The 27,499-nt window shown below is 34.8% G+C and overlaps 1 protein-coding gene across 1 annotated transcript in view; it reads left to right on the plus strand.

Annotated features, from left to right (window-relative positions):
* Positions 1 to 672: 672 nt before the first annotated feature.
* The window catches only part of LOC127734367 (neuronal acetylcholine receptor subunit alpha-10-like), a 37,912-nt gene continuing 11,085 nt past the window's right edge, over positions 673 to 27,499 (plus strand). Inside the window, exons 1-6 of the mRNA XM_052244203.1 lie at positions 673 to 765; positions 5,009 to 5,092; positions 14,314 to 14,450; positions 18,727 to 18,771; positions 25,426 to 25,535; positions 26,220 to 26,749. Coding sequence (XP_052100163.1) covers positions 714 to 765; positions 5,009 to 5,092; positions 14,314 to 14,450; positions 18,727 to 18,771; positions 25,426 to 25,535; positions 26,220 to 26,749 — 958 coding nt within the window. The 5' untranslated portion in view covers positions 673 to 713. The remainder of the gene's footprint in view (positions 766 to 5,008; positions 5,093 to 14,313; positions 14,451 to 18,726; positions 18,772 to 25,425; positions 25,536 to 26,219; positions 26,750 to 27,499) is intronic.

Below are 27,499 nucleotides of genomic sequence, written 5' to 3' on the forward strand. Positions count from 1 at the left end.
TGTATAATCACTGAATATATTAAAGAATTTATAAACTCCTTGATTTTGACCAGGGATTTTTACAAAATCCCTGAAATAATTAAAAACAAAATTTTAAAAACTCACTGATTGAATTCAGGGAATTAAGAATAATGAACAAATCATTTTTTAATAACATGCTGAATACTAGTTATCTGGACGTGCTTTCTCAAAATTGTATGTGATACTAACTCTATGCTGGGAATGAGGTAAATCTTGTTTAAGTTGATTGAAAATCTAAATACTCGTGAAAGGTTATCTCTACCCACAAAAATATTATTATAATAAAGATTTTTTAGTCTTGAACTGCAAAGATAAAGTTATTTATAGAAGAGAAAATAACTGGATTAAAAAAATGCTATTCGACATATATTTCAATAGACGGGTTATATATTATTGAGACAAACACAGATCAATTTGACCATTTTTCCTTTGGTTACTAATTGTCCTTTCTTTACTGTTTACATTAACAATGGGTTACATGTAATGATGTAATTGAACATTATTTACTTATTCAGGCTATTGTCGATAATCTAAACACATTTGATGAAATGTTTTGATTCGTAAAGCTTAAAAGGACGGTAGTAACTAAACAAAGGACAGGTAAAAATTAAAAAAAAAGTTATCACTTTTGACATTCAGTTTTGTTAAAAGGTGAAAGACTTGTCGGTAGTGTTCCTGTGTAGATACAAAACATGTACATTGGAGGAGTTTGTGTTTCAATCTACATCATTCTTTGTTACACGGGTAAGTTATTTATCTATATATTTGTATTATTTAAAAAATAATAATAATAAAAATTGAAAAATTGTACTTACAAATATATAATATCGAAAAATTAATATGAAATTTGAAAAAAAAAAAATTGTAATTATTAACAATAGTGTTATACCAGGCATGCGCCAGATGTATATAAAAAGAAGAAGAAGATCTATCAAATCTCGTTTTGGTCAACCTTACATTTATTGGAGAAACGTTGAAATTCTATAAATGCATTTTTTGTAATTGCTAAGATTTTGCAGGAATTTGTTTAGTTTGGTAGTAAGCCCAATGAACGAAGCATACATTTGTCAAAAAATTAAAAATAAAGTAACTGATTGGGCTTCTTTCTTCTTTCTATATACATTAACAGTTAGTTAAACATTGTCTACGTGCCAGTTTGTATATCTTGAATATAGGTAAGTGAGTGCATGTGGTTCTACTTTGAAATCAACTATAATTGTTTTTTTTTTTGTATTTTTACTTTTTTTATGTCGGGCTTACAGTATGGTTTTCCTCATTGTTGAAGCGTCGTTCTTTGTTTGTTTTCTTGGTTCCCTCACCACCATAAATGTAACCGGGTGACTGGATACTGGAATGACGATGAAAACGAGATGAAACCCACGACCGGTTGCAGATGTTGGCGATGCCAACGATAGACAATGGCTAGGACCTAATCTCTTGCCTGAGAATACTCGCTTTAACTCCACTGGTAGAATTAGACACAAGTTCTATGCAGTAGTTAACAATTAAATAAATTTAGATAATTAAAAAAAACAAATGATTTAGTAAATGAACTGATTAGCCTTCTCTCACCTTTTTATATACCCAAACAGCAAGCGAAACTTTATGATGGTGTGTGTTATATCTTTTATTTAGGCTCAGGAAAATTAGTGACGTGGTTTTTGTCTCGCCTTGACGGAGTCAAAAAGCGAGACATAGGTATGCTGTTTCTGGCGTCGTCGTCGTCGGCGGCGGCGGCGGCGGCGTCAACAAGGTATTAGTTTGTGATTAGGTCTAGTTAATGGTGAACCACAAGTGGTAGGTCAATGATATTTGGTATGCAGTTGTATTAGCATTGACACATCTCATTTTCATGGAGATTTTTTGGCCCTGCCCCCTCAGTCATGGTCTATGTACTTTGAAACTTTTGCTTAGTTTACATGTATTAGTTTGTGATAAGGTCAGTTTATGGGGAACCACTAGTGGTAGGTCAATAATATTTGGTATGCAGTTGTATAAGCATTGGCATATCTCATTTTCATGGAGATTATTTTGCTCCGCCCCCTCAATATCATGGTCTATTGACTTTGAAAATTGTGCTTAGTTTAAATGTATTAGTTGTGATTAGGTCAGTTCAAGGGGAACCATTAGTGGTAGGCCTATGTTAATTGGTATTCAGTTGTATAAGCATTAGCATATCTCATTTGCATGGAGAATATTTGGCCCCGACCCCTCAGTCATGGTCTATTGACTTTGAAACTTTTGCTTAGTTTACATGAATTAGTTCGTGATTAGATCAGTTTAAGATGAACTGCTAATGTTAAGTCAACGATATTTGGTATGCAAATTTATTGACATTTGCAAGTATCGTTTCCATGGAGATAATATAGCCCCACCCCTTCATCATGGTTCATTGACTTTGAAACTTTTACATAGTTTAAAAGTTAATGTTTGTGTTTAGGTTTGTTTAAAGGGAAAGACTTATAACAAGTCAATGATATTTGATATGCAGTTGTATGAGCATTGGCAAATCTCATTTCCATGGAGATTGTTTAGCCTTGTACCTTCAGTCATGGTTCATCGACTTTGAATATATTCATAACTTAAATGTTAAAGTATTGCTATTTTAATTTCAACATTTGCATTATCAAAATTACAAAAAGGCGAGACACATCTCTGTGATAACAGTTTAAAAATTGCATTAGGTCATCAGGTCACTTTAAAGCAACCATAATGACACGGAGATGTACTAAACTGCGCTAATGCAACATTTCAAAAGGTCGCAGGACGCCCGGTGTTATATAGCCATTTTCCCCCATGCCAGTTTTCCCCCGGGGGAAAAATTGGCATGATCTCATTTTTCCCCGGGGAAATTTTGGATCATTGCCATTCTCCCCCGCGGAAAGTTGACGATACGTATACATATAGCCACGTTTCCCCCATGCCAATATTTCCCCCACAATATGGATTTCACTATGTATATACATCAAATTATGGCCATTTATTACATATATTTTTCGTGTTTCCTTCAAGAAATTATTGATTCCTGGAATGCTAAAATAATCTGTTTTCGGTTTGGGTTGCATAGAAGAAATATTGGGTACAAATTATTCTTGTTTTCTTGACACGTGTATTACTAGAAAGGTCCGGGAGTGGGGTGTGGTACCTATATTTTGTTACAGGGGTGCCGTTTGCATTCGAAAAAAATCCCGATTCATTTATTGACTCTGTCCAAAAATTCGATTTATTCGTATGACTTACGTGAAAATTGATGTATTATTTAATAAAATTGCCACCCATTGATATATGATAGGTTGAAATTTTCCATCCATTCATATAGTTAACAGCATTAAAAAACGGACATTGGTATAGAACTTATTTAAAGGAGTTACTCTACATTAATCATTGATTTTTTTTTGTGCAGCCGTTTGTGTCCACTGGCGTGTGCATGCCAAATAGTATGGTGATTTCATCACATATTAGAATCCACAATCTGAGTTCATTTCTGCATGGCCAGTCGTCTGTCTGAATGTCTATTAGTTTGTCTTCATGTCCAGTAGTCTGTTAACATGCACGTGCACCAATATGTGTATATGTCCACAAATCCGTTTACATCTTCACCAGATTTTGTTTACACTCACCAGTCTGTCGACATGCCTACAAGTTTGTCTATATGTCCACCAGTTTGTGTCTTCGCAAGTCTCACTAAATGTTCACCAGTATGTCTCTACGTTTCAACCAGTCATTCGACATTTTCCCCAGTCTATATATGTGTCCGCCAGTCTTTCTACGTGTCCACCAGTCTATATAAGGTCCACATGCAGCGTTTCTACACACCAGTCTTTGTGTGTGTCCATGGTCTGTCTATGGGTCCACCAGTCTGTAAATATGTTCACTGGTCTGTTTATATGTCCACTATGATTGTTTGATGAGGCTAAACTATTTAAAAGAAGGATCCTTCAATGAATAATTAATTTCCAACTGACGTCGCAAGGGGGAAAATGAGCTTCTCGTGTTACTAGGGGGAAGAATAGGCCTGATCCTGGTTTCCCCCAATCACACTGAGGGGGAAAGGTGGGACCATGCCAATTTTTCGGGAGGAAAAACTGGATCGATCCAGTTATTCCCCCCGGAAAAATAAGAATGGGGGGAAATGGCTATAGGACACCGGCAAACCGCCACCACCGTCCCCAAGGTCGCAGGTAGGGTTTTGACCATATTGGAGCCACTTATGTGGTACCTTTGTGGATAATTGTTTTTATTGGCAATCGTATACCACATTTCCTTATTTTTATGTTAGAACGCCTATCGAAATTCACTATGATGAAAGGTATAAATGATGCAACTGACAGAAGGAGTAGGTCCAGTAAGACCCATTTTTGGCCCCAAAATATAGCAGTTTTACAAAATTGTTAAAATGTAAACTTTTAGCTATTTATTGGAAAGTAGAATACTTCTGTTACATAAATATGGGCTGTTTTTGACAATACAACGCACATGTATCGGGTACCAGCATCATTAAGTCATGCTAAATTACTGAAATCTTCACAATTTTAGCATTTGAGTTAATTTTTAGACGGTTTCCGTCTTAAATGGAAGTGGCCGCATTTGTGTTCATTCTTAATATTTACATGTAAGTTGTATATGATGATAATTAACATATATAAAGCTTGAGGATGAACACGGATGCGGCCACTTTCATTTTAGACAAAAACCATCTGAAAAGTGACATATTTTGGCATATTTGATAGATTTTTAATATTTAAGCTTGAATTTGAGCGTCTTTATTGACTAAACCAGTTCAAATCTTTCACTCAATCTAACCGAATTTACTAAAGTAGACACTTACGTGTTTAAAAAATGTCTAAAATCTTTCATCAGATGAGCCTTAAGTTTTAGGCCAAAATCGGCCCTTACCGGACCTACTCCTTTCTAAATATGATATTTACATGTATGCACAATACTTAGGAATGCATTAAATCTTATGCTCATTTTTTGTCTTAACAAGAAGTTGGACATGGAAAGAAGACTACCAGCAATACTAAGGATGACGACCTATCAGCTTCAAAGTCTTTAACTCATTTTTATAACGGTAAGTGTAAATCTACAAATAGGGCTTGCTAAATCTCGGTATTACTATATTAGTTCAATTGAGGTACAACAAATTTAAAACAGTAGCCCAAGACTTTTCAAGCATAACTAAAACACGTAGTTGTTTAATGTTTTCTGTACAAAACTTTTTTTTTTGTTTACAGTAAAATCAAAATTATATTGCTCAATTAAATTCCAACAGAGACTTATTGTACCAGAGTATGGTAACGAGGCGAAATCTCGTAATTTCATGAACACCTCAGTGGTTTCGTGGTAGTGTGCTCGAGTGCGGGAGGTCGTGGGTTCGATTTCCGACCACTTTACCGCGTCTCCGTTAAGCGCGCAGAGTTTACGAGTAAGACCAAAGATTGATCGGCTTAGAGATAGCATAATGTGTCCAGATAGGGGGACATGTAGTCCTGCGTTATATAGTCATCCGGCCATCCATGCGTGGTATCATGCGGACCATGAATGTCATTGAAACCTTAACATTGAAAATACTTTAAACAATCTTTTAATCAAGTTGAAGTTAAATGTCTTTCACAAAAAAGAGGTAACATTAAATATCGGAACACTATTTCTCTTTCTGGACTTTAATTTTTAATATTTCAATGTCGATTCTCGAATTTCATTGTTCTTAGAAAATCATATCTAAAAGATTTATTTTTCAATCCCGTTTAATCATATTCGGATTTTTTTTCAAATGAGAAAAAACTTTAATCAAAGTGAATATGTCAGTACGAGAAAACGTTTGAAAAATAATGTAAGAGCTGTGCTATTTCAATAGATAATATGGTCATTAAATAGGGATTCCCATATCTGGTAATACATGTCTCTGAAATAATATCTGCCTGCTAGCAAAGTTTTAAAAAATAGAGAAAAGGCACCAAAGGGTAAATCAAGACACCACTGCCAAGTAAATTTTTTTTTTAAAGAATGTCCTTTACAGAGAAGCTTTGTTACAAGCTATTGGTATTATGTTCAATTTTTTTTTAATTTTTTCACCACAAACCTAATCCTACCATTTCGTATACATTTCTTAGTTTTACACTGTAAAAACCACGCTTTGGTCATGAATTATAGGCATTAGTATTAGGTATGTGATACTGAATATTTTGTGCAAACAATAACAAATAAAACATTGATACCATGTACCCTAGCGTCAATGGTCCTTACATGACGGGCGTAAAGGGGGTGCATTCCTACCATCTTAAATTTCGTCACCGATTTAGTTGCAACCTTTCATAATTTTTAGGACGTTAAGCAATCAACAATCAAACAACCATTCAATCAATAGTTATTCGGTATCGACAGTCTTAAAATGCCTCTGGGATGACATTTGTGTGATAAAGAACAGTCACAATTTTTAGTTAATTTTTTTTTTCATTGTATTGATTGTTTTCTTGGTTTCCTCACTGATGGCTTGAACGTTGCTCCTGGTAAAATAGAGTGCTCGGTGGCCGATTTGTCTAAGTAGTCGAACTACTGTATCACTAGCCTGTCAACACTGAAGTTGCGGGTCCGTATTTTTCAGTATACGGATATGGATATTAAACTGCACATTGTCGTTGGTTTATGTCTGTCATATTTGTTTTTCGTATATTGTTTTTGTTATAAATTAGGCCGTTAGTTTTCTTAATTGAGTTCTTTCATATTTATCATGTCGGGGCCTTTTATAGCCGACTATACGATATGGGTTTTCTCATTGTTGAAGGTCATACGGTTGCCTACAATAGATTACATCCTGTTCATTTGAACTTTGGTGGATAGTTGTCTCATTGGCAATCATAACTCATCTCTCTATTTTATATTGTGTTACCTGTAAAATTAATGCGCGCAAATGTAACAAACTTTTTTTTTTTAATCTTAAATACACAATGAAAAAGATTAAGCACATCTTGGCATATTGGATTATAGCATGTCACCACGACTTAAATATTGATTTTAACAAGGCCATTATTCCATTAAAACATGTGAGCATACAGGTGTGACCGGTAATAAAGATATTGAAGTATCATGCACGTGAACTATGCCTTCCATGCAATACCCAAAATTCAGTATATGTCCACTCTTCAGATATGTTTTTTTCTTAAAGTCTCGCGTTTTGAAAATTTTATTCATTCTCTGTGAACATGATACGAAGATGTCAGGGATGTCAGGGATGTCCTTTAAAGTATTGGACGTCAGATGGGTTATCAGTTTACTGTAGTCAGCTTGCATGTGAGAAAACTCACACAAACCAACTCCGTGAAAGACTTGCCAAGATCCGGTAAACCATCTGTAACATCGCAGCGTGAAGACGGAGCACTGCATCTCCTAGTCAGACGAATGCCATTTGAAACTAGTCCTGATCTAAAAAGACAATGGTTACCTAATAGACGTCTACAAACCAAAACAGTGAGGAACCGGTTAAAATCAGCAGAACTGAAGTCACGGAGAGTAATTAGGCGTCCCATGTTATCTAATCGACATCAACGATTACGTTTGGCTTGGTGTTTAGCGCGACGTGTTTGGAACTTGTGGACCTGGTGCAGGATCCATTGGTCGGACGAGAGCTGATTTCTGCTGCATGTAACAGATTGACAAATGAGAGTTCAGAAACAGAAAAATACGGCAAATATCCAAAGGAACATCCATCCAACTGTTCGTTACGGTGGAGGCTCTATAATGATATGGGGTGCGTCTCTCATGATTGAAATTTGGACTTGGTGACCATACGTGGAAACCTTACAAGCGATCAATACATCAGAGAAGTTCTCCAGCCAATTATTGTCCCCATTTTGAAACAACCATCCACTAACTGCAAGACCTGTGTTTATGGTTGACAACGCCAGGCCGCATCGTTTAAGGGTCGTAACCGCTTACATTCAAGGCGAAGCCGTGACTTTTCTGTCTTGGTCAGCCATGAGTCCGGATTTGAACACAATAGAACATGTTTTGGACATGTTAGGTCGTCGTGTACATGCAGTCGAACCTCTTCTACAAAACTTACGTTAGTTTAAGGCAACATTACAATGGGAATGGCGACAGCTACCACAGCAGAAAATCCGACGACTGACTGGAAAGATTTTACGCAGGGCCGAGGCCGTCATCCAAATACATGGAGGCTTCACTCGATATTTAACTTTGATCCATGATGAATGTTGTTAAGTGACTTAAAATTGACGTTTTCCAAATGAAATGACAATCTTATTGGGCATTACTAACTCAGAAGGTCAATACTTAAAATGGACATGTTTTATTCTAATAACTTGTAGTTTTGTGATAATCTACTCATTTAATTATTATTTCTGTTGATATTTGTTGTATTTTCTTAAAGCTAATGTAATGTCGTAACAGGCCACATTTGTATCTTGCGATTATTTGGTCCGTAATCTGATTACACTAATCGTATCATTTGTCTTTTCAAAAAAACTCGGAGTGCTTAACTTTTTTGTTTGTGTATATATTTCTTATGCCATTGATTAACCCTAAGGCAAAAAACACGGACCTTGACATAGAATTTGTTTTAACAACACTTGTAATGAAAATTTTTCAATTGAAGATGAAAAACATGTATTGATGATGTGTCCAGTGTATGCAGATTTGCGTTGTTATTTGTTTTATCAAACATCTCTAGGTAATGTTGTAACATGAATTGTAATTTTTCCTTTGATCTTCGAGTGAGTTAACTTATGTTATTTTTAGAGAAGTGCGTTAACTGAATGATTTTTTAGTTATTGCACTCTCCAGTCCCGCCGTGCGTCACATGCCATAGGAAAAGCAAAGAGTGAGAGGAGCTTAGACAAGTGCTCTAACTTCCATCTCCAGTTTGTTATTACACTACCACAGCAGAAAATCCGACGACTGACTGGAAGGATTTTACGCAGGGCTGAGCTCCGCCTCTTTGGCCTAGTAAACAATGAAATCAATGACCATAAAATGTCCTGCTAAATTTCAACAAGATGCATACACAACAGTAAATAAAAAAAGAAATCATGGAAAAAAGGGGGGGGGCGGGGCTTACACCAAAACTAGCCGAACTTGTAAACCTAACCCTAAATTAAAATTCCTATACTTAAAACAAATGAATGCCAGAGGAAAGCTACAAATAGGAATAACGTGGTCTTTATTAAAAAAAAAGAGGCGATATTGATATATTGGTGGATACGTTATCGTGTCAAAATGAATATTCCAAAAAAATTGTCACTGGATTTTTAGTCGTTTTATTTCCTCCACTTATTAAAGGTATATCTCCGTGAATTGAGCATGCTTAAAATATTTATCTCTGTATCTTACGCAATCAACAGCCCATCTATTAGTCGATCATTTTCATGGTGTTGGGAAAGGCAGAATACATTCAAATAAGTTTTTAAAAGTTTCCTTCGTTTACCTCTGCTAAACTACTCGTCCTATTGGTTTTGAAAGCAGGCAGCATGGTTTACATCTAACAATATTTTGCATCTTTCCTCCTCAATAATTTTCGCCCGGGGAGGGGGCACTTCAATAACGCATAAATCACTCTCTGGTCTTTAAACCATGGTGAAAGTATCACGGCAACAATTCGTTTACATGTACATCTATCATTAAATCAAATCCTATTAAAAAGTCCAATCCATGAGTTCATTTTCTGAAAATTAGAGACATTTTGTCATAGAAAGCGCCGCTATTTGATTGACATATTTAATTCATGAAAAGTACAGTTAAGTTTAACCCCTGACATGTGACATCGCCAATTAATGTTACAAATCATATATAGCCCCGCCATATGTAAATGCTCTTTTGTTCCGACGTTGGAAAGTTCCGGCCAGAAAGAACTAACTAGCCGAAAAGTTCCGGAAGAACTTATTAACTAGTTACTTTGTTCATCCTCTGATTTAAAAGTTCCACCGGAACAAAGTGACTAGTTGAAAAGTTCCAACGGAACATATCAACTAGTTAGAAAGTTCCTTTTTGCCAAATTAGTCAAAACCGGAACTAACAAACTAGCCCAAAAGTTCCAACGGAACTTATCAACCAGGCAGAAAGTTCCATTTGGAGAATTGATGCAAAGTAAAAGCGCAACATATTATATTTGAACCTTTCAAAGGGAAACCAAGATACTGATTACAAAAGTCAAAAGGAACTTATCAACTAGCCACAAAGTTCCTCTTTGGCAAATAAGTCAAAACCGGAACTAACAAACTAGCCCAAAAGTTCCAACGGAACTTATCAACCAGTCACAAAGTTCCATTTGGAGAATTGATGCAAAGAACCACATGAGGAGGGGGGTATTCTTCCCTCTCTTGAGGGTACTATGAATACTAAATTTGCATGATAATGCAACTTATTCCGTTTTATGTGAGCTATGAAATACAACTTAAATTTTGCATATTTGTCCCCAAAGAAACCCCTTTCAGTGCGTTGGGTATTCTTGTAAATTAATGATTTGCTCTTATATATACTGATACTCATTCTTCCCCCTCTTTCTACAAAAAGGACGAAATATGGTATATTCGGAACGATGTAACTAGTTGTTCTGTTCCGCCAGAACTATTCAACTAGCTACATTGTTCCGGGACTTTTCAACTTGCTACTTTTTTCCGGAACTTTTCGACTGCACTCGGAATAAAACAACTAGTTGGAAAGTTCCATCTGAACGAAATAACTAGTTGAAAAGTTCCGCCGGAACAAAGTAACAAAGAAACATAGTGGCTGTTACACTTACTCATTAACATATTTAATCCACTCAAAGCTACTCTTTTCGTGAATTAAAAACCTTAATTCGTAGAAGGCGTGCTATATATATATTACTTAATTTTATGCATTTGTCTGATGACAAACATTTATATTTTTATTCACCGATGAAAATATGTACTTTTAAGCTGCCAAAATCTGCAATGAAATTTAATTGGAAAGATGAAATTGAGAACGGAAATGGGAAATATGTCAAAGAGACAACAAACCCGGCAACGAGCAGACAACAGCCGAAGGCCACCAATGGGTCTTCAATGCAGCGAGAAAATCCCGCACCTGGAGGTGGTCCTCAGTTGGCCCCTAAACAAAATTGTGTGCTAGTTCAGTGAAAATGGACGTCATACTAAACTCCAAAACATATAAATGAACTAAAATTCAAAAACATACTAGACTAACAAAGGCCAGATGCTCCTGACGGGACAGGCGCAAAAATGCGGCGGGGTTAAACATGTTTTGTGAGATCTCAACCCTCCCCCTATACCTCTAGCCAATGTAGAATAAAGAAACACATAGCAATACTCACAGTAAAACTCAGTTTAAAAGAAGTTCGAGTCCGATGTCAGAATAGGTAACAAATGAAACTAAGCAAAATGACAATGATACATAAATGAACAAAGGACTACTAGAAAGAACATGTATTTTATATTGCTAATTTAAGTATAGATAATGTATATACATTTTAGACATTCTCTCATAACAGCTATTTAGAGTGGCTCATGTTCGTTTTATGATTATGTTTTTGTCTCGCCTTGACGGAGTCAAAGAACGAGACATAGATATGCTGTTTCCGGCGTCGGCGGCGGCGTCAACAATGTATTAAGGTTGTCATTAGGTCTAGTTTATTGTCTCGCCTTGACATAGTCACAAAGCGAGACATAGGTATGCTGTTTTATGCGTCGGCGGCGTCAACAATGTATTAGTTTGTGATTAGGTCTAGTTTATGGTGAACGGTCAATGATATTTGGTATGCAGTTGTATTAGCATTGGCACATCTCATTTCCATGGAGATTATTTGGCCTTACCCCCCTCAGTCATGGTCTATTGACTTTGAAACTTTTGCTTAGTTTACATGTATTAGTTTTGTGATTAGGTCAGTTTATTGGGAACCACTAGTGGAAGGTCAATGATATTTGGTATGCAGTTGTATATAAGCATTGGCATATCTCATTTCCATGGAGATTATTTGACTCCGCCCTTCAGTCATGGTCGAATGACTTTGAAACTTTTGCTTAGTTTACATGTATAAGTTTGTGATTAGGTCAATTCGAGAGGAACCATTAGTGGTAGGCCAATGTTAATTGGTATTCAGTTGTATAAGTATTAGCACATCTCATTTCCATGGAGAATATTTGGCCCCGCCCCATCAGTCATGGTCTATAGACTTTGAAACTTTTGCTTAGTTTACATGTATTTGTTAGTGATAAAGTCAGTTAAAGATGAACTGCTAATGTTAAGTCAACGATATTTGGTATGCAAATTTATTGGCATTTGCAAGTATCGTTTCCATGGAGATTATTAAGCCAAATTCCCTCATCATGGTTCATTGACTTTGAAACTTTTACATAGTTTACAAGTTAATGTTTGTGTTTAGGTTTGTTTAAAGGGAACAACTTATAATAAGTCAATGGTATTTGGTAAGCAGTTGTATAAGCATTGGCACATCTCATTTCCATGGAGATTGTTTAGCCATGTACCTTCAGTCATGGTTCATCGACTTTGAATATTTGCATAACTTACATGTTAAAGTATTTCTATTTTAATTTCAACATTTGAATAATCAAAATTACAAAAAGGCGAGACATATTATGGCAAACCACTAGTGGTAGGTCAATGATATTTGGTATGCAGTTGTATTAGCATTGGCATATCTCATTTCCATGGAATTTATTTGGCTCCGCCCCCTCAGTCATAGTCTATTGACTTTGAAACTTTTCCTTAGTTTACATGTATTAGTTTGTGATTGGGTGAGTTCAAGAGGAACCATTAGTAGTAGGCCAATGTTAATTGGTATGCAGTTACATAAGCATTAGCACATCTCATTTCCATGGAGAATATTTGGCTCCGCCCGCTCAGTCATGGTCTATTGACTTTGAAACTTTTGCCTTGTTTACATGTATTAGTTTGTGATTAGATCAGTTTAAGATGAACTGCTAATGTTAAGTCAATGATATTTGGTATGCAAATTTATTGGCATTTCCAAGTCTCGTTTCATGGAGATTATATAGCCCCATCCCTCTCATCATGGTTCATTTACTTTGAAACTTTTACATAGTTTACAAGTTAATGTTTGTGTTTAGGTTTGTTTAAAGGGAACGACTTATGATAAGTCAATAGTACCAATGGTATTTGGTATGCAGTTTTATTAGCATTGGCACATTTCATTTCCATGGAGATTGTTTAGCCATGTACTTTCAGTCATGGCTCATTGACTTTGAATATTTGCATAACTTACATGTTAAAGTATTCTTATTTCAATTTCAACATTTTCATAAAGGCGAGACATATTATGGTGAACCACTAGTGGTAGGTCAATGATATTTGGTATGCAGATGTATTAGCATTGGCATATTTCATTTCCATGGAAATTATTTGACTCCGCCCCCTCAGTCATGGTCTATTGACTTTGAAACTTTTGCTTAGTTTACATGTATTAGTTTGTGATTGGGTAAGTTCAAGGGGAACCATTAGTGGTAGGCCAATGTTAATTGGTATGCAGTTATATAAGCATTAGCACATCTCATTTCCATGGAGAATATTTGGCTCCACCCCCTCAGTCATGGCTCATTGACTTTGAATATTTGCATAACTTACATGTTAAAGTATTTTTATTTCAATTTCAACATTTTCATTATCAAAATTACAAAAAGGCGAGACATATTATGGTGAACCACTAGTGGTAGGTCAATGATATTTGGTATGCAGTTGTATTAGCATTGGCATATCTCATTTCCATGGAAATTATTTGGCTCCGCCTCCTCAGTCATGGTCTATTGACTTTGAAACTTTTGCTTAGTTTACATGTATTAGTTTGAGATTGGGTCAGTTCAAGGGGAACCATTAGTTTAACAGTTTATATTTTCTATTTATATGTTTTATAAAATGAAGAGGTGAGACTTAAATAAAATATTGTCTTGTCTTATCTTGTCAAGTCTTTTTATGCAATACATTTGTAATCGTGGACCGTTAATTGATTAGTCAGTTCTTTTGATGTGGAGGTGTGAAAATGAAGAGAAAATTCTCAATTGTAAACGTTTTCTTTAATTTTATATATCTATATATGAAATGTTTAAATTTTGTTTCCAAATTCTCCCGAATATTAATGTTTTTCTTGTGAGTTTGTTATTATATCTGTCTATGCTATATGGAATTTTATCATTTTTGAAGGCCTTACGGTGACCTATAGTTGCTGACATCCACGTCACGGGTGGACAGTTTGTCTCATTATCATCATACCACATCTTCTTTTTTTTTATACTGAGTGATTATTTGTCACAATTGTTGTTTTAGGTACTATTTCACCGCTGGCGAACCTTTCATCCATCATATTTAGAAACTACGATTCCGGTGTCCGCCCGTATTGTCCAGGGGAGGAAGAAATAGTCGATGTCACAGTGGATTTAGCTCTCCGACAACTTATTGACCTTGTAAGTACAGTTTAATATCAGGAATGTCTAAAGAAGGGTGGGGTTGACTTTAAGACCCCATGACAACTTTATATTTGATTGATTATAATTTGTAAACAGTAAGTGATAAACTAAGTCTTTAGTAATGATTATGGGACCATATGGTCAATAAAAGGGTTAAACAGTGAAACGTCAAGATGCTTTTTGCGCGACAAAGTATGAAATAAACTCGGCAGCAAGAGGGTTAAAAATTATTTTTGGTCTCCCATCTCCAGCCAAAATTTTCCATAGTGTACATGTTTAGTGTTGCTGTTTTATTTTAAATAATTGCATTGAACTATCAAAGTTGCATAAAGGCGAGACATATCTCTGTGTCAGCAGTTTATTTTCATATTAACAACAATTTACCTAATTGCTTTTCATTCATTGTTTTCACAATGGTAGGGTTAATAGTTTTATACTCCGGCGCGGGCTGTCCAAACATGTAACATTTATGGAGTACACAGGTTTTTTCTATTTCCTTGATGACCCTGCTCTAAGTCTTGAGTCATGACTTGTCTGAAGTGTTGAAATCTGAAATATCATTTACGAGAATATACAATATATATAGGAGAGGGGTCTTTCAGTAATTTTGCCTTATTTCAATGATAAATTAATGCAAGTTATCCAATTACATTAAACTACATTGTGTAAATGTACACGAATCATGACTGTGTAACCTATAGACTAGCATGTATATATATGCAATCACAGGGGCTTGTCTATAGTGGGTCAGACGGGTCATTTGAACTTGACAACCACAATACTGGAATACTGTGGATAAAAGTTGACAAAATATAAGATATAAAGAAAGACTTATGAACCCTTCTGTAGGCCTGTGTACTAATAATTTATTTAAGTGCACCATAGAAACACCATTAGTAAATAAACATTAGCACCATTGTAATTAGATGTTAATCGGGTAAAAACTAAAAACAAGAGTTAATATTATACTTTACTATTATAGTAACCACTAATAAAATAATTATCACAAATAATACCTCTTTCCCGCGGGTAACTGCGCGTAGGCAGAATAACTGTTAGGGAATATCCACGTCGTAAAAATAACTCAATATTTCCCGCGGGCAACTGCGCGTAGGCAAAATAACTGTGTGGGAATGAGCGCGTAGGCAAAAGTAACTCCTTTGCACGATGTCTTTCAAATAACAACTTTGATATCAACTTTACGTTCAGTTCAGTATAATAATACAGTTATGGCCTTCATAAAAGTTAATATCCAAAACTATTAAATCCTACAGACCTCGAGGAAAATAATCCTTTTCTCGATTTAATAATTGTGGATATTAACTTTTGAAGGCCATAATTGTTTATTGTTTGGGTTAAATACAATAACAACACAATCTGATGTAAGCTTATCTACAAACATTATATTCTATAATAATATTCAATTAAAACTCGTCTGACCAACTAGACAAGCCCCTTTGATACAAGTTACAATACCACATCAATAAATATAAACAGGGACATATATAAGTCTATATAAATCCTTGATATAAATAAAAGAAATATTGTTTTGGCGTAAATTTTGATTATCAAACATCTTTGGCCGGACCTTACCCAGACAAGAAATCATCGTCATCTTGATTTGCGGCAACAGTTGCCTCTGTATTCAATCTTTGGGCCCTGTTTATTAATATTTGCAGACGGGCTGCGGACGATTCAGCCATATAAATACTTTACCGCCAATCTCAAGAAAAATCCGGAGGCTGTCCGAATAGTTAGAGGGCTACACTATTGACTGGATCGATGATTGTTGATGTTGGTCAGGTCATTGTCAACGTTGGTCAGGTCACGTTTTCGCAAGCTTTGAATATTTTTTCGTTTTTTCCTTATATTTGTGTATTAAATGATGAAATCTTATTATATTTCAAATTTGAGATAAATCCTTTGAGAAATAAAAAAGTTATTAGCATTTTCATTTGGTCCTGTCATTGTCCTGTCCCATATTCATATAATACTTTATAAGACAGTTTTTGATTGGTTGACAAAAGTGCAAAACTTCCGGTATGGAATGAAAAACTTACGGTATGAAAACTAAAGCGTTGGTTTTTCATACCGTATGAATTACGAATCAACGTTTTTCATACCGTATGAATTACGAATCAACGCGTTAGTTTTTACAACCAACGCATTGAAAATGATAACCAATGCGTTGAAAGTGAAAACCAACGCGTTGGAAGTAAAACCCAACGCGTTGGAAGTAAAACCCAACGCGCTGAAAGTGAAAGCTGCCAACGCGTTGAAAGTAAAAACCAATGCATTGACACTATGATTTGATACGGTATGTTTATACCGCCAATGACACGAACGGCCACTCATACAACTCTGTACTATGTGCTATTTAGCATGATTAAATATTGGTATAGGCTGCAAAAATCTGAAATGATAATACTGTACTTAGGGCAGCTTCTGATGAATCATGGAATATGTTTGAGAAAGAGAAAGAATCATGGGTGTCATGTTTTACCATATTTTTATTTTTTTTAAATATGAGTCATTTATTTAGAAGAGATCTTAATATAACTAATAATTGCATATTGAATAAAATAAAATATTGTTTGCAAAATTTATACATTTATGGACATCAGAACTGAATAATGTTAAAGTTGGAAGTAAGCTTAGAAATACAGGAAGTTTAAGTCTTGCTTTCAGCTTGAAACATATCTGAGGTATGGCCATGAAAACCAGAGGAGAGTATTAGTAAATTTAGACTTAGTGATCAAAGCTTAAATATCATTGAAAAGGGAAGATATAGGAATCTGGATATTAATGATAGAATAAATGATCTTTGCCATAATAAAGTAGAAGATGGAGTTCACTTCTTATTTGCGTGTCCGTGTCTCCATAATGTGAGAAATGACTATTTAATTTTTTTCAGCAAAAATTGTAAAAACTTTTCTCATTTGTCCTCTGATAATAAATTAATTTCGTTATCAAGTAATGAAGTTAAAATATTAAATTAAAATTAGGTTGCATGTTGCAAGCTTTATTTGATAAAAGAGAGGAAATATCATAAAATAATGTGCATAACTAGTTAACTTTATTTTTTATAAATTAATACCTAATGCTACTTTGGAGTAGGAGTTGTCTCCCCGTCCACAGGTAGAGATGTCCAGAAACAAGACAATTATATATATTGTACTGTAATTGTAGTTACACAAATGAAGCTATGTTGTTTTCTGCGCCTTTCTGTTAAATATTCAATTATAAAAATCACTTTTCTAGTTAATTTTATAAATCTGTTTATTTAGTTATAATGAAACTGCTCTATTTAGGGCACCATGATTGGAAATAATAAAAAGGTCTATGTCTGTCCCCAGGCCTTAATCATATATGATCATGTTTGACTTATCAAGATGCATTGAATGGTATATAGGGTAAGTCTTTAGGTGTTTAAATTTATGGGGATTCGTTTGGCAGACTTCGTAGTAGCCTCCTGTTACAATCAATACTTGTTTATCAGAAAAAGTTCACATTTTATCAGAAACTATAATATAATTTAAAAGCTATTACACGGTACGTATTTGTTTTTTCTTGTTTTTTCTTTCTTTTTTTTATTTAACAGTTTTTGTACATTCATCTTGCTTATTGCCTCGCGTCGAAGAAGTCGAAAAAGCGAGACTTAGGCGTTTTTGATTAGATTGGTTTAAGATGAACAACTGATGTTAAGTCAATGATAGTTGGGATGCAGTTGTATCGGCATTTGCAAGTCTCATTTCCATGGAGATTGTATGGCCCAACTCCTAATCGTTCATTGATTTTGAAACTTTAAAGTAGTTTACAAGTTAAAGTTTGTGTTTAGGTTAGTTTAAATGGAATCACTATGATGTACGTCAATGGTATTTGGTGTGCAGTTTCATAAGCATTGGCATTTCACATTTCCATGGAGGTTATTTGGCACTGCACCTGACTTTGAATGCTTTGCATAGTTTACATGTTTAACTATTGTCATTTAAGTTTCAACATTTGCATTATACCATTAAAATTACAAAACGCGAGACATATATATATATCTGTGTTTATTACATTTTTATTTATATGCAATCCTGTTTTCTTTTTTCGGAACATTTAAGCAAAGTTTTTACACTTACTATGTTAAAAATCAAATGATTGCTCCTTTGGTAATCTCCAAATATCATTTTTGTATCATAATTCTCAATTAATTACACCCCGTCAAGATTGACCTCTTTTGTTGTTTTTCCTATACGTTAACTGTTATATACATTTATTTTTCTAGGATGAACCATATCAGATTGTGACAATGAATATTTGGATGCGCTTGGTATGTACACGCAATTTAAATCCTCTCTTTTTTTCTCACCTAGCCCAAAATTCCGTTTGTCAATTTGGGCCGTTACCATCACATGACGTCCGTCGTCCTTCCTACATTTTTTCGTACGTCTTTGCCCTTTCACAATTCCAATTGCTAAAATGTTTACCAAAATTGCAGTTTGAATTCATCTCTACAAACTGGTATTATATTTTAACTCATATCTAGTGAAAGGTTGTTAGTATGAAGCAAGTGCAGTGTCATAAAACAATATACTTACAAACCAATAAGACTTAAATTCCGCATCTTTCGTTGAAATTGTATAGATGTATTTCTTTACTAGTATATCAATCGTAAAGGCATATGAAAGGTGATATAGTAATTCTTGAGTTGCTATACTAATGTCCCATTTTTGTCGAGCCTTCGACTTTAGTCGAAAAAGCGAGACATAGCGATCCTACATTCCGTCGGCGTCGTCGTCGGTCGTCGTCGTTGTCGTTGTCGTCGGCGGCGTCCACAAATATTCACTCCATGGTAAAGTTTTTGAAATTTTAATAACTTTCTTAAACTATCCTGGATTTGTACCAAACTTGGACAGAAGCTTGTTTATGATCATAAAATAGTATCCAGAAGTAAATTTTGTAAAAATAAAATTCCTGTTTTTCCGTATTTTACTTGTAAATGGACTTAGTTTTTCTGCCAGGAAACATTACATTCACTCTGTGGTTAAAGTTTTTAAAATTTTAATAACTTTCTTAAACTATCCTAGATTTGTACCAAACTTGGACAGAAGCTTGTTTATGATCATAAAATAGTATCCAGAAGTAAATTTTGTAAAAATAAAATTCCTGTTTTTCCGTATTTTACTTGTAAATGGACTTAGTTTTTCTGCCAGGAAACATTACATTCACTCTGTGGTTAAAGTTTTTAAAATTTTAATAACTTTCTTAAACTATCCTGGATTTGTACCAAACTTGGACAGAAGCTTGTTTATGATCATAAGATAGTATCCAGAAGAAGTTTCGAAGGGAGATAAGAGTACGGTGGCAGAATGCGGCCACGAAAGAAAAAAAAATGTTGTTCCCTCAAAATACTATGTCGTTCCCTCAAGATGCTATGTCGTTTCCACGAGATAGTTATCTCGTCCCCTCAAGATACTATGTCGTTCCCTCAAGATATTATGTCGTTCCCTCAAGATGCTATGTCGTTTCAACAAGATAGTTATCTTGTTCCCTCAAGATGCTATGTCGTTTCCACAAGATAGTTATCTCGTTCCCTCAAGATGCTATGTCGTTTCCACAAGATAGTTATCTCGTTCTCTCAAGATACTATGTCGTTCCCTCAAAGTATTATGTCGTTCCTTCAAGATATTATGTCGTTCCGACAAGATTTTATTGCTATGTTGTAGGAACGACATAATATCCCTCAAGATACTATGTCGTTCCCTCAAGATACTATGTCGTTCCCTCAAGATGATATGTCGTTCCCACAAGAAAGTTATCTCATTCCCTCAAGATGATATGTCGTTACCACAAGATAGTTATCTCGTTCCCTCAAGATGCTGTCGTTTCCACAATATAGTTATCTCGTTCTCTCAAGATACTATGTCGTTCCCTCAAGGTATTATGTCGTTCCCTGAAGATATGATGTTGTTCCGACAAGATTGTATTGCTATGTTGTAGGAACGACATAATATCCCTCAAGATACTATGTCGTTCCCTCAAGATGCTATGTCGTTCCCACAAGAAAGTTATCTCATTCCCTCAAGATGCTATGTCGTTACCACAAGATAGTTATCTCGTTCCCTCAAGATGCTATGTCGTTTCCACAATATAGTTATCTCGTTCCCTCAAGATGCTATGTCGTTTCCACGAGATGGTTATCTCGATCCCTCAAGATACTATGTCGTTCCCTCAAGATGCTATGTCGTTTCCACAAGATAGTTATCTTGTTCCCTCAAGATGCTATGTCGTTTCCACAAGATAGTTATCTCGTTCCCTCAAGATGCTATGTCGTTTCCACAAGATAGTTATCTCGTTCTCTCAAGATACTATGTCGTTCCCTCAAGGTATTATGTCGTTCCCACAAGATATTATGTCGTTCCGACAAGATTTTATAGCTATGTTGTAGGAACGATATAATATCTTGAGGGAACATATCTTTTTTTCTTTCATGGCCGCATTCTGCCACCGTATAAGAGTCCTATCACTAATTTATGTGAAAATTGTTAATTCGTAGATATCAGATTATATCACATGGAATCTTATTGACAGCATATTTTTACTTCACAAATATTTCAATGAATATTACATGCTTTAAATCAAGTTGTTTCGTAGAAATATAGACAATCTTGTAAAAGGAAAAGTCACTGGTATTGTCTCTTAAGAAAATATTTCTTATATACTCTAATATACATAGGTAACTTTTTTCGGAGACAAATGCCTGTGGAAAAAGTGCGACCATTTTAGACTTGACAATTATATAGCAATTCAAAAATGACTACATATCTTCATATGACTTTAAAAACTGATATATTTAAAAATTAAATGTAATAGGATTGTAAGTGTATTTTTTTTTATTACACTGGACTGGTACTTCTTTCACACTAACAACCTTCCCTAGCTATGAACAAAACTGTTTGATCAGTTGAACAGATTTTAGAGATGAAACTAAATAATGACTCGGTAAAACATTTAAGCAATTTGTGTTGTGAAAGGGCAAAGCCTTTAGGATTAGCACAATAAAACAATCTCCTATTCAACCACTGGGTCATCAATGTATTACAATGTAGTTTGTGATCAGGTAAGTTCATGAGAAACCACTAGTGATAGTTCAAGGATATTTGATATACAGTTGTATTAACATTGGCATATTTCATTTCCATGGAGATTGCTTGGCCCCACCCCCTCGGTCATGGTCTATTAATTTTGAAACTTTTACTTAGTTTACATTTGTTTGTTTGTGATTAGGTTAGTTTATGGGGAACTACTAGTGGTAGGTCAACGATATTTGGTATGAAGATGTATTAATCAGGAATCTGTAATTCAGTGGTTGTCGTTTGTTGCTGTATAGGTCAGGCCGTTTTATTCTCGTTTGAATTGTTTTACATTTGCCATTCGGGGCCTTTTATAGCTGACTATGCGGTATAGGGTTTGTTCATTGTTGAAGGCCGTGTAGTGACCTATAGTTGTTAACTTCTATGTCATTTGGTCTCTGGTGGAGTTGTCTCATTGGCAATTATGCCACATCTTCTTATATTTATAGTTTTGGCACATCTCATTTCCATGGAAATTATTTAGCAAATTTATGATTAGGTCAGTTTAAGATGAACCACTAATTTTAAGTCTATGATATTTGGTATGCAGATGTATCAGCATTGGAATATCTCAAATCCATGGAGATTATTTGGCACCGCCCCTCTGTCATGGTCTATTGAAATTGAATGTTTTGTATAGTTGAATTTGCACCTATCATTTCGGTGGAGATTATATGGCCCTGCCCCCTCATCATTGTGCATTGACTTCGAATGTTTTGCATAGTTTACATATTAAAGTATTGCCATTTCATTTTCAACTTTTACATTATCACTGGAGTTAAACTGATAATCGTAACTGGAATTACGACGATCCCAATATGGCGACGGCAGAAATAGGTAAAATCTTTTCAGTCATTTTTCTAAAATGTAGCCCGTTGTTGTCAAGAGTTACTCAGCTGCAAAGTTTTTCGATACCATTACATCATATTTGAATCGTAACGGTGCACTATAATTTTCAAAGCGCTTAGAAAATTGCCGTCGAAAAATTCGGGATGATAATCGTAACTCGCAAAAATGATAATCGTAATTTCGGTATTAATAAATAAGAAGATAATCGTAACTGGATAGTGTTTGATTGGTATTGACACGAAAATCATCTATCTAAAAGCATATGATGAAAATATGGTGATGAATTAATCACAAAATCGTTCCCACATCTTTTGACATTTCTTTTTGTGCATATATGATTAACAGTTCTAATGTAAACAGCTACATACTAGTATATATCATAAAATTGGAAGGGGGACCAGCTTCAATAAATTTGTAAATGTGGAAACACGAACTATGTTAAAATACTGAAAACTCCAGGAACTAGGACCGTCAAAAAATATAGGAGAAATTTTTAAAAATGTCATCATGTCACTGATCTCTTCATGTTAAGAGTTAAAAAGAAATATTGTTTGGTATTCTATTTAAATACGGACTTGAAAACAAATGTCACACCTTTTTGAACGTGTAAAACGTTGTATAGCCCATAAATACTATAAAAATGCTTAGCTACTTCATGACCGTCACTGACATTTCGATATCTCAGAAAATAACTATAAATTTTAACAACACCAATTTAGTTTGGCATTCTAATAATATGACATCCTTAAAACGTTTAATGATAATATAAGAGTAGAGAAAAGTTGGAATGCTTTGTGTGTTATGGAGTTAAGCGTATGGTGACGTGGAGTTCATTGGCAAACATGGATTTGTGTTCTTTAATAGTTTGGCCAAAAGCCCGAAGATCAAGAAATCAAATTGATGTGGCCTTAAATTACCTTACAAGCTATATTTATTCAAAGAATGACTGCAACTTTAAGAAATCATAGCGCATATTCCGCCATATCAGAAACAAACTGATTCAAGAAATCATAAATACTTGGTATATGAAAAATATGCTGCAAACATATGCATTGAAGTTATTGTAGAGAAAAAATATTGAAGCTAACAAAGAACATTTTTGTACTTGCATAATTACCATATACTTAGTACTTTTCTATCAAATGAAAACAAAAATTAGCCTTTCATAATTGTCATGCATTTTTCTGAAGCACAAAATATTTGTTTGATTATCTATTAAAGTCTTTGTAATTAAACCAGTTTCGACCGTGATGATCTACATATTATGCCTTCTGAGGACCAATACACATATATATATAATATATATTTGTGTTTTTTTTTCAGTCCTTCAAATGCTTCGCAAGACTATACGCGCCATTTACTTAAGGCTAATAAAAAACAATAAACACAAGTAACAATAAACACATGGAACAATAAACACAAGGAACAATAAACACAAGGAACAATAAACACATAAACACAAGGAACAATAAACACAAGGAACAATAAACACAGGTAGCAATAAACAATAGTAACAATAAACTAGTAACTATTCTAGATCCTTTACCATCCACTCTGTTTAAAGAAACGTCCTAAAATACATGGGTATTTAATCAAAATATTTGAATTTAATTTTTAAAATCATATAAAATATCAGTGTAAAACAGAACAAAAGTGAATTCACTTGAAAAATATAAACGGCTATTTTAACCGGGATACATTTCACTCCAAAATTAAACTATATGTATTTCTATTGAAATATAAGGAAAAGAGCAAAATGAAAACTCATATCCACCAATCAAAGTATCAACTGTTAAATCCAATAATGCAGTTAAGTAACTGATGGAACATTTTGTTCATTTCTCGCAGAAATTTAGTTTAAACGTTCAGTTTATAGCACCCCTCCCCCCATTTCCCTTTTACATAATTTGTGGACCCTTCCCCGAATATAAACAACAGGGAACTCAAAACTGACAGCGATCTTATGATAAATGAGGTCTGTATAAGGCACGGGGGAAAGGGTGGTGTCACTTCTGGCGTGATGCTGAAATTTAAAAAAAATATCCCCTTTCATATATTGCCGAAGACCAAAAATTTGATCCATGTTATAACTTATATATTTACATAGGAAGTAACCCACAGCCACCATCCCCCCCCCCCCCCCCCCCCCCCCCCCCCCGTGGTATAGGGAATATTGAGATAGTGGAGGCTAATTTGCCCTTTTTATTGATTTAAAAGTCGATTGGATATATGCAATATTTGAGGCAAAACATATGGCATATTGAAATGTGGTATACGGGACTTTCATTTGAACGGATTTCACTTTTGGGATATGGGATAATGCTTATACCCCCCCCCCCCCAACAACATTGAAACTTTGAAAGAATTTAAATTAACTATTTACCACAATAACTGACTCGACAGCTGCTTCATTTTCCATATCTTTAACAGGTACATGTATATATTAAAAGGTTATGCATATTGTTGTCAGTGATAAATCGAGATATATATATATCCATGTAAGTAAATTTGTCCTAAATATTAACCTGTAAGTTGCTTAATTATTTTTTATTTTGCGCGCTAATGTCATCGTTTAACTGGACATTGCCGTTTTTACACACTAAATACCATTGACAAGCTGGAAGACTACATTTGAGAAGAATGACTGAAAAGATTTCACCTATTTCTGCCGTCGCCATATTGGGATCGTCGTAATTCCAGTTACGATTATCAGTTTAACACCAGTGATTATGCTGTCAAAATTACAAGAACGCGAAAGATCTCTCTGTGTCAACAATTTATTATATTTCACGTTCTAATTTTTTACTCCGCGTATAGTATGTTTTCAAGAGTAAACTTTCAGTAATCAGTTAAACTATATACAGTTCATCTTCTATAAAACGATTTGGAAACTAGCAGCAGGATATATCTTTACAGATTGTTTATGTTTTAAATACCTATTGTATATTCCTAGTATAATTGTATACCTTTGAAGTTGTTAATGTGTTGTTGTTGTTTTATAGGGTTGGAGGGATTGTCAACTAACCTGGGATCCAAATGAATTTGCAGGTATCACACAACTTCGTGTGCCTTATTCCAGATTATGGATTCCTGATATAGCGTTATATGAAAGGTATACAGTTCACAATAAGATAAAAAACAAGAATTGAACAATCATAGTATTATCTTCTTACTTAATCTTTGGTTAGCTTATCACTGCCATAATTTCATGACTTCATGCTACAGTCCAATAAATAGCACTGATACAAAGTCTTTATCAAAACAATTAAACATATTTTGTGGTCATATAATCTGGTATTAATGAACAAATAAGCATTGAATCTAATCAACCAACTGTCCTCATTTGCAGGTATATTGCACAGCGCTAGACGTTTGGTTAAAATACATAATTATATCTTGAGTTTAATATCAAGCTGGTTAATTATTGAATATAAACTTGTATATTAACCTGGTTAAAGAAGGTGTGTGTCACAATACTGATAACTTGTGCAAAACCCTATTCAAATTATAATGTATACACACATCTTGTAAAACTTTGCCTGTATAATCCTATGGGATGTAGTCCTATAATGATGTCAGAAGACTTTTTCGTCTTTAAACAAATATGGCCTCCATATATTTCTAAAGTTGAAAACCTGAAAATTCTATAAGGTCCAAATTGCTATCAAACTTTTGAGGAAAAAGATAAGTTTGTGATCTTTTTGTGAACAACGGTTTGCTGACTCCAACTCTTTCAAAATTATCCTCCAACTGTCCTAAAAGGTTTATTTTACATCTGTATTTTACGTCATTGTAGGGTCTCTGACGAATTTTACGGACTGAAGGATTATCCTGTTCAAATTCATTCAGATGGACGGGTCGAATACAATTTTCCATCTACCGTAGAAGTAGTTTGTCCTGTCGACGTAACCAATTTCCCGTTTGATACTCAAGTTTGTCCACTTAAATTCAGTTCTTGGTCATACCACGGATTTCATCTGAATATGACATCAAACGCGATGGCCGCAGACTTAAGTAATGTAAAAGAAAATGTAGAATGGATAATAAAAAAAGGACCTGCTCATAGACGTGTGACGTATTATAAATCTCTTCCATATCCAGATTTAACATTCAGCATCTTCATCGAGAGAAAGCCAGATTATCACGTTACAAATATGTTGTTACCTTCATTTTTGATCACATGTATCGCTATTCTTGGTTTTCTCCTTCCCGTTGACAGTGGAGAAAAAGTTGCTCTAGAATTGACAGTAATGCTAGCAATATCAGTGTTCCAGTTACTCGTGGCAGATAAATTACCGCCATCATCTGTCAGTACACCATGGATTGGTAAGATTGATACAGCATTTGGTACACCTCGTCAGATTATACATTGTAGGGTGCAAAAATCTGCAGTGGTTTACTATACGATTGGAACATGAATACTAAGAGCTATTATTTACCCTACAATTTAACATTGAGCTAAATCGTATAGTTGTTTTACTTCCCAACCATTAAAGAATAATTACATTACATGTATGTATCATAAGAATATAGATATAAGAAGATGTGGTATGAGTGCCAATGAGACAACTCTATATCCAAGTCACAATTTATAAAAGTAAACCATTAAAGGTCAAAGTACGGTCTTCAACACGGAGCCTTGGCTCACACCGCACAGCAAGCTATAAAGGGCCCCAAAAATTACTAGTGTAAAACCATTCAAACGGGAAAACCAACGGTCTAATCTGTATAAAAAACGAGAAACGAGAAACACTTATGAACCACATCAACAAACGACAACTAATGCGTACTTTTGATTGGCAGACAACAATCGCAAGGCCATGTTGGGGTGTAAAATAGCAGACAATAATCGCAAGGCCATGTCGGGGTGTAAAGTAGCAGACAATAATCGCAAGGCCATGTCGGAGTGTAAAATAGCAGACAACAATCGCAAGGCCATGTCGGGGTGTAAAGTAGCAGACAACAATCGCAAGGCCATGTCGGGGTGTAAAATAGCAGACAACAATCGCAAGGCCATGTCGGGGTGTAAAATAGCAGACAATAATCGCAAGGCCATGTCGGGGTGTAAAGTAGCAG

Source organism: Mytilus californianus, unplaced genomic scaffold, assembly GCF_021869535.1.
Source record: "Mytilus californianus isolate M0D057914Y unplaced genomic scaffold, xbMytCali1.0.p SCAF_3, whole genome shotgun sequence".
NCBI lineage: Eukaryota > Metazoa > Mollusca > Bivalvia > Mytilida > Mytilidae > Mytilus > Mytilus californianus.